Below are 13,475 nucleotides of genomic sequence, written 5' to 3'. Positions count from 1 at the left end.
AGATTTTGCTGCTTGTTGTTGTCGCAGCCCTCGAGCAGCGCAATGTCGCCTGCAAAGTCGAGATCGAACAGTGAAGTGACTGGATATCTCGATGATCTAGATAGATTCGTCGTGAAGCCATGTGAGCCCGTTGATATTGCATGCTCTTGTTCTGCTTTCTTTAGGACGAAATCTATGACGATGATGAATAGAAAGGGAGCTAGTGTGTCTCCTTGAAGAACTCCAGTTGAGATGTTGAACTGTTCCGATAGCTTACCCTCAACCATTACTTGACTTTTTGAATTGTTGTAGATAGTGCGAATCACTCTTACGATTTTATCGGGAATTCCGTAATGTCGCAAGATGTCGAACAAGACGTTTCGTGTAACTGAATCGAACACTTTCTTAAAGTCGACGAATATGATGTAGAGGTCTAGGTTCTTGTTGATGGCGCCCTCGTTTATTCGTCTAAGTATGTGAACTTGTTCGGTGCATCCTCTTCCTCTTCGAAATCCTGCTTGATTCTTTCTCATGATGTCGTCGACTGGTTTTCTTATTCGATTAAGAAGAATTTTATTATAGCCTTTCGCCGCAATCGACATCAAACTGATCCCTCTGTAGTTATTCATCAATGTAAGATCGCCTTTCTTGGGCAATGGAACGATGAGACTGGTGGTGAATTGCTCTGGTGCTTTTTCTTGCATGTAGACATCATTGCATATGTTACACAGCTGTCTGACTGCGTGGGGGCCTCCGTATTTAAGAGCTTCGGCAGTAATGGGATAGTCGGAACCTGGTGATTTGCCATTTTTGAGTTCGTCTACGGCCATTTTGACTTCGTCGAGCGTGAATGGGCCTATATCGATTTCTAAGTCTCTGGTAGCTGGCTCGATGTGTAGATGTTCCGTGACCGTTTCGTTGTTCAGTAGAGTTTTGAAGTAATTTTGCCATTCGTCTAGCAGTTCCTTAGAAGAATTGATATTGCTACCGTCTGTTTTCTTCATTTTATGCTTGTTTATTGATTTTGTTTTGCCTCTGATCTCATTGATAACTTCCCATATGGTTCGTAGCCTGTTTTCTTTCGCAGCTTCCTTGAGACGCTTGAGTTTCTTTGATAGAAAGTAGATTCTGTCCTGCTGGTAAGACTCGAGGAGCTTTTGACTTAGATTATGGCACTCTTGCTTTTCTTTTCGGTCTCGTTTGGCTCGATTTCGTTGGTCAAGTAAGTTTGTTGTTCGGCTTGAGACCCAGTTTTTAGGGGCTTTTTTCTTGATAAGACCAACTGTTGATTTAGCCGCTTTTTCGATGGTTGCTACAAAGTGGTCATATTTAGTTTGTACGTCTTCGTCTTCACTTAGAACGCTGAAGTGGTTTTGATTGCGATCACATATTTGTTTTGTATTTTATGTAAATTATGCATTTACATAAAAACATATTTGTTTTGTATTTTAATAAATTATGCATTTATTGTGCATAATACTTTACAAAATTCATAATTGAACACAAAATATAAATTAAACACTTTATAAAATGTCAAAAAATACCCCAAATAACATTTGGTTTAACATTTCTTTCTGTTGTTGGACTAAACCGCCGATTTTATAGGCCTACTTCTGAAGTAGGCCTAAGGATTACATTCCAGATTGTCCATTTCTGTTAATGTTGTGAAACTCCAAAATTAAACACAACTAATGGTACCACCACTATACTTTACCATTTGGATGGTATTGCACAGGTGATGAGCGGTGCCAGGTTTCCTCCAAGCATGACCCTTGGAATTGAGACCAAACAGATAAATCTTTGTTTCATTAGACCAGAGAATCTTGTTTCTCACAATCTGAGAGTCCTTTAGGTGCTTTTTTGTGCCTTGTACTAAGAAAAGTCTTCGGTCTGGCCATTCTGCCATAAAGCCCAGATCGGTGGAGTGTTGCAGTGATGTTGTCCTTCTACAAGTTTCTCCCATCTCCACACATGCTCTCTGGGGCTCAACCAGACCACCAGGTTCTTGGTCAATTCTCTTACCAAGGCCCTTCTTCCCAGTTTGCTCAGTTTGGCCGGGCAGCCAGCTCTAGGAAGAGTTCTGGTTGTTCCAAACTTCTTCCATTTAAAAATGATGGCCACTATGCTCTGATATGCATTTTGTTTTAGTTTTTTGCTTTAATATGCATTTTCAGCTGTGAGATATTATATACACAGGTGTGTGCCTTTCCAAATCATGTCCAGTCAAGTGACACAAGTGGGCTCCAATCAAAGTGTAGATACAAGTGTAGAGGTGAGGTATCCAAGCCACATCAGTTACTTACTGGGGTACCTCAGGGATCAGTGCTTGGGCCACTTCTCTTCTCCATATACACAACATCACAAGGACCCATCATTCAGTTACATGGTTTCTCTTGCCACTGCTACGCTGACGACACACAACTCTACTTGTCTTTTCAGCCCAATGACAACACAGTGACTGCTCAAATCTCTGCCTGTTTGGCAGACATCTCGGCCTGGATGAAGGAACACCACCTGCAACTCAATCCAGCCAAGACCGAACTCCTTGTCTTTCCAGCCAATCCTGCTTTTGAACACAACATCCCCGTGCAGCTGGGTTCAACTACAGTATCGCCTTCCGAAACGGTCAGAAATAAAGGGGTAACCATTGATAACAAACTAAATTTCACAGACCACATCTCAAAGACTGCAAGATCATGTAGATTTACACTCTACAATATCAGTAAAATAAGACCTTTCCTCTCTGTACATGCCACACAACTGCTTGTTCAGCCACTTGTCATAACTAGACTGGACTACTGTAACTCTCTCATTGCAGGCCTTCCTGCATGTGCAATTAGACCTCTGCAAATGATCCAGAATGCAGCAGCACATCTGGTCTTTAATGAGCCAAAGACAGCACATGTTACACCACTCTTTGTCTCTCTCCACTGGCTGCCGGTTGATGCACGCATTCAATTCAAGGCTCTGATGCTGGCATACAAAACAGTCACTGGGTCTGCTCCAGCATACCTAAAATCATTTATGCAGATCTACACTCCTGCCAGAAACCTGCGGTCGGCTAAGGAACGTTGCATTGTTGTAACAACACAAAGAGGCATCAAAACACTTTCCCGGACTCTCAGTTTCATCATACCACATTGGTGGAATGACCTTCCCAACTTTATCCGTGAAGTTGACTCACTCTCTGTCTTCAAAAAACAGCTAAAAACACATCTTTTCCAAGAGCACTTAACCAGTCACTAAAAACTAAAACAATTAATAATAATAATATTTGTTGAACTTTTATCTGTTTTGAATGCTATTCTGATGCTAGTAAAACTTTGTGGTATGGCACTTTTCATACAAATGTCTCCTTAAGATGATTTGCTTATGTTTTCCTCTTTTGTAAGTCGCTTTGGATAAAAGTGTCTGACAAATTAATAAATGTAAATGTAAATCTCAAAGATGATCCAGAGAAATGTGATGCACCTGAGCTAAATTTCAAGGTTCATAGCAAAGCGTCTGAATACTTTAGTCTTTGTGATATTTCAGTTTTTTCTTTTTAATAAATTTGCAAAGTTATCAAAAATCTTGTTTTTGCTTTGTCATTATGGGGTATGGAGTGTAAATTGATGTATAAGGCTGCAATATAACAAAATGTGAAAAAAGGGGTCTGAATATTTGTATATATATATATATATATATATATATATATATATATATATATATATATATATATATATATAATTAATGCATTAAATCGACAGCCCTAATATATATTATATTCAGTGCAATTAATTTTATTAAAAATAACGTATTAAAAAATGTAACGCAATTAATCACAATGCCCCCGGACTGTAATAAGGAAGATTCCTGAGAAATGCAAGCTTGAAGTACCACCTGTTTACTCCAGAGGGCAGTGAGTGAATTTTACGCTGTGTGGTAACGCGTAGTTTATACAGTGAAGAAAACAAGACATGCGTTACGTTCTTGCGTTCAGAACAATTGATGGAGCGCAAATCCGAACTAAGGGATCTCAAGCTGTGTTCTAAGTATTAAACTGTATTTAACTTGACACAGTGACCTAAAAATGTATGTTTATGACGCAATGCACAAGTATGTCTGACACAGGTCCTATTGACGGATCCTTAAACAAGCCCTCATAATAAATAATGATTGACAAATTCACTTGTGAAATGGATTGCTGTGAACTGTATGCCAATTATTAACTTATGTTCAATAATATGGTAGTAAACAATACATTGTATTCTAAAGATGCTTTTTGTATTGTCTAATCAATGAACTCTTCTGCCACAAGAATGTAATGCATTTTAATTATCTGAATATTTTATATATATATATATATATATATATATATATATATATATATATATATATATATATATATATATATATTTTTTTATATTCAAAAGATAACTATGTATAATTATTTCATCATTATATATTGAATTATTGTTATATGAGGGGCTTTCTCAGCAAATATTGAATATGCGATTAAATATGATTAATCGCGATTAATTAATTAGAACAATGTAATTAATTAGATTAAAATGTTTAATTTATTGACAGCCCTAATATATATATATATATATATATATATATATATATATATATACCATTTCTCAGGCTCATCTCATCTTTGAGATGTTTCTACATTTTGATTGGAGTCCACCTGTTCAATTGATTGGACATGACATCAATTGAATCAATTAAAGTATGATGTAATTTAAGGCACTAGATATAATTTGTCTGATGTAAATCCACAGGTGGGTCAGAGTAGACTATCAGAAATGCCATGTGTGGTCAGCTGATGGCTAACTGGATATGTAGTAGATGTAAATATGGTATCTTAATTCACACAAACTAGTATTCAAATCTTTAAATATTCAAATAACAACTTAAATCTCGGCCTGTATCTCACACAAAGCTATTGTATGGCTTCTGTTTCACTTGGAAAACTGGAATATAGCACACAAGTTCTATGGACAACATTGATCAAGAAGACTTTTATTTAAGCAATAATGTAGGCCTTACTATAGTCAAGGTTGAATGGTGTTGTTAGGTACAACATGAACCGGACCATTCTAACCATTCTGAAAAAAAAAAAAAAAATGTATGTTCCACTGATGAAAGAAAAAAGGGAGATTGGAATGACATGAAGGTGAGAAACGATAAAATAATTAAAATTTTTGGATTAACTTAAGTCACAAAGAAGACATTGTCTCATATTATTCCCCATGCATCACTTCAATGTTTTGCTGTCATAGGACAGGAAGAGCTCAACAAACTTATCAAAACATCAAAATCAACAACATGTATGATAGATTCAATACTGAACAAGCTATTAAAAGAGGTGTTTCCTGTAATATCGGAACCTCTTCTTAATATTATTAAATCCTCATTATCCTTAGGGCATGTCCCAAGAAAATTTAAGATAGCAGCTACTAAACCACTTATCAAGAATCCACAGCTTGATCCTGGAGAGTTCGCTAATTATAGACTGATCTCAAATCTCCCATATATGTCGAAAATACTTGAAAATTTAGTGTTCTCCCAACTAAGTTCATTTTTACCAAAAAAAAATTATATATGAAGAATTTCAGTCAGTATTTAGGGCCCATCTTAGTACAAAGACTGCACTTATCAGAATTTCAAATGACTTGCTCTTATCATCTGATCGCTGCTGCATTTCTCTTCTAGTGCTTTTAGATCTTAGTGCTGCCTTCGACACCACAGATGACGAAATTATCTTAGATTGGCTTGTGATATGTTGACATTTGTGAACAGGCATTAGCTTGGTATAGGTCCTATTTATCCGACCACTACCACTTTGTCTGTGTAAACGAGGAATTGTCAGATCAAACTAAAGTTAGTTATGGAGTGCCACAGGGATCAGTTTTAGTGCCTCTCTTTTTCTCATTATATATGCTTCCCCTGGGAGACATTATCAGGAACAGTGGAATTAGTTTTCACTGTTATGCCGATGATAACCAACTTTATATTTCCTCAAATCCTGCTGAAATTTCAAATTTATCCCAGTTAGCAGAGTGTATCAATTATATAAAAAATTGGATGGCTAGGAATTTCCTTCTGCTCAATTCTGACAAAACAGAGGTACTAATTATTGGACCAAAAACCTCAAAAAATAAGATGCTAAAATATAATTTGATTCTCGATGGATGTACTGTAACATCATCTTCTACAGCGAAGAACTTGGGTGGTATATTTGATTGCAATCTGTCCTTTGAAATCCAAATTTCCAGGTTTTGTTGTATAACATTCTTCCATCTCAGAAATATTGCTAAGTTACAACACATGCTGTCTGTTTCTAATGCCAAAAAACTAATTAATGCATTCATGACCTCAAGACTAGATTATTGTAATGCATTACTGGGAGGTTGTCCTGCAGGTTCCATAAATAAACTTCAGTTAGTTCAAAATGCAGCTGCCAGAGTGCTCACTAGAACCAAGAAATATGATCATATCAGCCCAATCTTAGCATCGCTACATTGGCTACCTGTTAAATTTTGAATTCATTTTAAAATACTTCTAACTACTTACAAAGCTTTGAATGGTCTAGATCCACAGTACATATGTGACCTATCACGCTATATTTCATCATTTTTTTTACTTTATAGATATTACTATTTAATTTTCTGTTAATGCATAATTTTCTATAAAGCTACTTTATACCGTTGTGTATTGTGAAAAGCACAATACAAATAAAATGACTTGAATTGAGTCATGTTCACTAAGATTGCAAAATTATGGCCTGTTTAATACCTAGAATATCAAAATCCACAAAAGGAGGTAGATCCTTTTCCTATTTAGCTCCTAAATTATGGAATATTCTTCAGAAGATAGTTCAGGACTCAGACACCCTCTCTCAGGTTAAGTCTAGACTAAAGGCTCTTCATTTCAGCCAGGCATACACCTAATTTATCTATGAACACATAGTTATGCGGCATTAGTTAGGTCTGCCGGAACCGGAAACACTTCTCATATTCTATAATCATGCTTTAAAGTGAATGGCATCTACGCTAATATTATTGTATTTGTTTCCCTGTCTTTACCTTGGGATATGTATCCTGAGGTTACCAGAGCCTGCTAGATCCAGCTCTGGTCCTGCCTGATGTCCGACTCCCACTACTATGTGTTGCTGAGTGATGATGACTAACTACAGCCTGTGTCAGCCAAATATCACTTTGTCTACTACAATGGAATTCACAGAGGATGAACTGATGCCAGTACCAACTGTCAGACAACTGATAATTAATTGGACACTGCCTGAAACTTGGACTTAAGATGGACTACACACAAAATTACTTTTTTATTAACCTCTGCCTGCATCACCTTGGTCAAAGGATGAACTACACTCTGAAAATGGAATATATAGAAAATAAATTAATTGCAACCTTCATCAGCAAAATGACAAAGGACAATGCATCTGTAACAGTTAAAGGATGGGCAAGGAGTATGTGGGAACTGGCTGAACAGTAAACGTAACATTTAATGTCAATCTCAACATAAAACAAACATAAACAAGCACACGTGCAGCACAGCCACGTGCGTCTCCGGCCTCCCTTTATCTCGTTGTGTGTTGGGTCACCACAGAACGCCCAACTATAAAATCTGGTTTCTAAAGCAAAACCAGTTTACCCTTTTACCAATACCCTGGTCTACTATAAAAATATATGAGTGTTTGCCTTTACCTCTTTAGTAATGCATAATCTGTGAGAGCTACCAGCTCGCCAGCTGACATAAACTTATGTTAATTATCCAACGCAACCTCTTCACCTCGGCCCTGGCATTAAACAGAGGATGAAGCCTCCATATGACAGCTGAGATAGCATGGCTTTTTCTCTTTGTAATGCAGACCAATAAAGCATCAGAGTCCCTCAGGATTATCCAGAGGAGAGGGGGGCTGGGGCTTATATTGGGGTGGAAGGTTGCGTGCCCGAGTGTGACTGCACAGGCTTGTGCAGAGTGACAGGCCACTTCAGTTAGCAGGTGCATACCATGATTGTGCCTTTCTCAGCAGAATCCCAAATGAGGAGCCAAAGAAAGCGAGAAAGCTTTTACACTTATGCTTACTATGAACAGGTTTGCAAACAAGTGTTTAAATCAGAGGATTGTAAATCATTTAAAGGGATAGTTTGTTCAAAAATGAAAATTCTGTTATCATTTACTCACACTTATGTTGTTCAAAACCTGTATGACTTTCTTTCTGCTATGGAACACAAAAGGAAATGTTAGGCAGAATGTTGTGACTGACTGTCATGTCACCATTCGCTTGCATTCATCTTTCTTTTATACAATGAAAGTGAATGGTGACGGAGGCTGTCATTCTGTCTAATCTCTTTGGAAGAAAAAAGTCATACAGGTTTGAAACAACATGAGGACAATGAAATAATTTTCCTTTAAAAATAATCCAAAACTCACAAAAGGATGTAAACAAACACTTACAGAAAATAATCGAAATTATGAAAGACAAGATTTTTACCCTTTAAGAGTTCAAAAAAAGACAAAAATGAATCTTAATCTTGTATTTTGTCTTTGAGTGGCCCTTGGCTTTTTGTATTTGGAAATTCCTTCAGATTCTCCACAAATAATGAATGTTAAAATATTGTGTTATGTTTGTATAATTGATTAAATTATACAATTATACTATAAAAATTATAAAAATATAATTTGCAATAATATATGCAATGTCAGAGTGCTTTGGGTGTTCACTAAGGCATTGCTAAATTGTTGCTAGGGTATAACTAAATAGATAATGGATGGTTGCTTAGTGGTCCAAGTCAAAAGAGACCATCCCCAAGTCTCAACAAAATACTGACCCCTAGATAAGGGCCGGTGCCTTTTTAATGTAAGTCTATGGGGTATTTTTTTAGTAAATTTATTATGTAAACCATGACTCTGTATTTTTTCAAACAGATTTGATGTGTAAGTATTCCAATTATTAAGGGTTTACTGTATGTCTAATGTAAAGGAATACTACAACTGAAAAATAATATTGGTGCTCTCTCCAGATGATATGCTACTATAAAAGCTTGTGTTCAGTTTGAAAAACAACCCAATGTCAATGTTCATATTTATAATCAAAAGGGACGTGTGCTGTATAACTACTGTACATTACCGGTTCTTTTTTGACGAGAGCGGTTGTTAGGAATTTTCTCACAAAACAAAAGGGTTAAAAGAATAGTTCACCCATGAAAATTATCTAATTTACACAACCTCATGCCATCCCAGATATGTATGACTTTCTTTCATCTGCTGAACACAAACAAAGATCTTTAGAAGAATATCTCAGCTCTTTAGGTCCATACAACACAAGTCAATGGAGGCCAATTTGAAAGGTCTAAAAAGCACATAAAGGCATCATAAAAACAATCCATAACACTCCTGTGGTTAAATCCATGTCTTCAGAAGTTATTTGAAAGGTGTAGGGGAGAAATAGATAAATATTTTACTAATATTTTAATATAAATCTAAAAATCTTCATATTTTAAAACATCTTGCACTTCCACATTAATTATTTTGTTTTGGGCAATTTGCATTCTTTGTGCATATTGCCACCTACTGAGCAGTGAGGAGAATTTATTGTAAAAAGTACATAAATATTGATCTGTTTTTCACCCAAACCATCATATCACTTCTGAAGATATAGATTTAACCACTGGAGTCTGATGGATTATTTTTATGCTGCTTTTATGTGCTATTTGGAGCTTCACATTTCTGGTGACCATTCACTTGCATTGTAAAGACCTACAGAGCTGAAATATTCTGCAGAAGAAAGAAAGTCATACATCTGGGATGGCATGAGGGTGAGAAAATGATGAGGATTAAAGTGTTTGGGTGAACTATCCCTCTTTATTTAACACAGAGGGTTAATAAATCCTTGAGCCAAGACCTTATATAAGACCATAAAAGAATGTTCCTTACCTTGTCTGGGGCTTGATACTGAAGATTAGTAACATCCAAGGGCGTGATGAGGGGGACGTTTTGAAAGCCATCCTCAACGCTCACTGCTTTTGCTCCTTTGTCTTGTAGGTTACTCCCCAGCTTAACCATTTTTAAAGGATTTATTTCACTTTTCAGCCTACAAACATAGAGAATTAGAATTAAATTTAATATAAAATATTTAAGTCTGTTTCTAAGTATAATTATATGAACCACCTTTTTAATAAACCTGCTGGTATAAATCTATTCACATTTTTAACCTCAATAAACCATGCAGAGACAGAGAACACACACAAACACACACACACGCACGCACACCACTCACACACGCACACACACACACACACACACACACACACACACACACACACATATATATATATATTTTTTTTTTTTACACCAATGTTTTTGGTAAACACCTCAAGCATGTCTCTCAGATGTCTGTCTAAACACGACTTTTACAACAACAAAAAAACAAACTTGACGCTTTTGAATAAACGCAAAGTCAATTATAGTACCGCACATTGATCTTTCAGATCAAAGAGCAAAAAACAAGACACACTTTTACAACATATTGTGTAAAATCCAGGTTTCCAAACATCAGCTACAGACCAAATAAAGCATCCGCGCCCCTTTTATGGCTGGTTTACCCGTCACAACAATTAATCTCCCACAAACACAACACACACGAGATGAAGAGGTCTTTTAAACACATACTCACCCAAATTTGTCAACTTCTGCGATTTGTATTGGCCTCAAATACTTTTAAATGCGTGTTGTTGATGTAGGCAGGTGGAGCGTCGAGATGGAGAAGCTGTATGTATGTGGTGCTGATGCGCGAGATGCAGATACTGACGGCCTCCGTCCGCGCGCACCGCGCAGCATCCAAACACTCACTTACACTCAAGCCACTAGGGGGGATCTGAAGGAAACCCTACATTTGTTTTGCCCGTCCCTCACAAACCCTGAAGCTCAATACCAACCCACGCGTGCTGTCTCGTCTGCCATCTAGTGAGACATTGGGATAAGTGCAGTAGTTTTTTCATTTGGGGTATTTATTTCAAATGTTTATTTGTATTTCCTCAAGGAAATACCAGCGCTTGCAAGCCAACAAAAATTGTGTCCTTTGTAATCCCAGATAGCGCAGGTACATCTCTGAGATGTCTGTTTTAGATCTTGTCATCTGGAAAGCATCACAATCTAATCAACATCTGCTAAACATCTTAAAGCTGAAGTAACATTTTCCCAGATGTGTATGACTTTCTTTCTTATGCAGAACACAAACAAAGACTTTTAGAAAAATAGTTCAGCCCTGTAGGTCCTTACAATGCAAGTTAATGGTGACCAGACCTTTTAAAAGCTCTAAAAAGCATATAAAGGCAGCATAAAAGTGATCCATATTACTCCAGTTGTTTATGTCTCTGAAGTGATATAATAAATTTGGGTGAGAAATAGATCAATATAAAAGTCCTTTTTTATCTATAAATGTCAACTTTCACTTTCTTTTAAAGTGAAAGTGGAGATTTCTTGTAAAAAGGATTGAAATAACGATCTGTTTCTCACCCACACTTATTATATCACTTCAGAAGACATATATGAAACAACTGGAGTAATATGGATTACTTTTAAGATTACTTGTATCATCTATCTATCTATTTATCTATCTATCTATCATGTCTATTTCATCTCTACCCACAAGGGGGCGTAAAAATGAATATGCGTCACACCTGCCATTGAACTAAAAATGATAGACTTGACACTGAATGTGTTATCTAAATCTTCAAGCAAAAGGGGGGATAAGATGTATTTTGGCTAGATCAAACGCACATATCCTGTGATGTACAGCTACTCATTCTCTTGTTATTTCTGTTAGAGGGTGTTTCATTAATGTGACCTGTTATGCACAACTTCAACTGATAATGACATTATCATTCACCTAAATGAATCCAAATGAATTCTGTGATTGAAACCTCTCATCATCTGCTCACAAGTGAACCTTTGTGATTACATTTCTTGTTCAACGTTCTCATTGGGAATAAATAATTAGGTTGTGACCTGACTACACACAGAATCAGAGATGAGCATGACCTCATCACAATTTTCACTCAATTATTCCACAGATCCTTCCTGTTGCTGGATAGATGTGATATATGGGAATAATTGTACCAGGTTCAATGTTTTATTAGGGCGGGTCATCTTCATTATCTCATCAAGAAGGCACTCCCATGACCTGTGTGAGGTCTAGACTAATTAACTGTTTTCACTGAAATAATATCACACCCCAGATAGCACACATACATCTCTGAGATGTCTGTTTTAGATATTTTCATTTGGTAAGCATCACAATCTAATCAACATCTGCTAAACTTCTTAAAAAGATCAGATTTACAAACATTTCAAATCATAAATGTCTCAAAAACATCTGATGAATGTTTTATTGACATACGTCTCATAGACGTATTGCAGATGAGCAAAGATCCTTAAAAAAATATATCTTCCAGATGTAAACACACACATCAAATAGACATCTTGGTGATGCACATGTGGTATCAGGGACTCTTCCTCACAGCTGCCATTGAATTTTACAGATTAAATAATCTGGTGGAGTATCTATATCAGAGATAAAAAAAATCATATTTTCCATTTTGGTTCATTCTGAGCAGGAACTGTATTTTTTACTTCAGGTACCGGCGTTCTGCAGACTCCTTTCCAAATGCTCATCAGTTAGATTAATAACGTTCTATTTAAAATGACAGTGCTCTATGCTACGGGTGGGTGATACACCTGTTGCAATGTTACTAGATCTCGCAAGAGAAACAAGCAACCTGGTCTGGTAGAAAAAGCCAACAATAAATTACTTGTCTCAACAAAATAAGTGAAAAACAAATGTGAACGTAAAAGTTGAGATTTATATAAAAAACACTTCAATATTGATCAGTTTCTCACCCACATCTATCATATAAATTCTGAAGATATGGATTTAACCAATGGCATCTTATGGATTACTTTTATAAAACCTTTATGTGCTTTTTGGCGCTTCAATGTTCTGGCCACCATTCACTTGCAGTAAGCACCTACAGGGTTGAGATCTTCTTCTAAAAATCTTCATTTGTGTTCTGCAGTAGAAAGAAAGTCATACAGATCTGGGATGGAAAGAGGGTGAATAAATGATGAGAGAATTTTCATTTTTGGGTGAACTATCCCTTTAAGATCACAACACCCACATTTCTTCAGTTCCATCACATTTATTTAGGGTTAGGGCCATGATGACACGATTCAACCCTTTGATTCACTTTCACTTGGGGGAGAATAGGGATCATTTGGGGGTGGGGGTTGTGGAGCAAAGCCCAACCCAGCACCACCCAGATCTGGCCCTGTTCAGGTACTTTATTACAATTCTTACTGTCCTTTTCAACTGACCTTTGCCATTCTTGCTGATTTCTCTATTTGAAATAATTGATCTGGCTCACCAAGATCTAGATGGCCCTACACATTTGCAAAATTGTTAAAGCTGGGTTTGCAAAGGAGAA

The 13,475-nt window shown here is 36.6% G+C and overlaps 1 protein-coding gene across 1 annotated transcript in view; it reads right to left on the bottom strand.

The window, feature by feature from the left end:
* LOC127627493 (neuronal vesicle trafficking-associated protein 2-like) overlaps window positions 1-10,862 on the bottom strand; it is a 69,490-nt gene extending 58,628 nt beyond the window's left edge. The window contains exons 1-2 of the mRNA XM_052103895.1: window positions 10,667-10,862; window positions 9,928-10,084 (exon numbers count right to left, since the gene is read on the bottom strand). Of these exons, the coding sequence (XP_051959855.1) occupies window positions 9,928-10,056 (129 nt within the window). The 5' untranslated portion in view covers window positions 10,057-10,084; window positions 10,667-10,862. The remainder of the gene's footprint in view (window positions 1-9,927; window positions 10,085-10,666) is intronic.
* Window positions 10,863-13,475: the final 2,613 nt, after the last annotated feature.

The sequence above is a fragment of the Xyrauchen texanus genome, chromosome 34, assembly GCF_025860055.1.
Source record: "Xyrauchen texanus isolate HMW12.3.18 chromosome 34, RBS_HiC_50CHRs, whole genome shotgun sequence".
In the NCBI taxonomy this organism is placed as follows: domain Eukaryota; kingdom Metazoa; phylum Chordata; class Actinopteri; order Cypriniformes; family Catostomidae; genus Xyrauchen; species Xyrauchen texanus.
The sequence above is the reverse complement of the archived record's forward strand: the minus strand, read 5'-3'. Positions and strand labels throughout refer to the sequence as shown.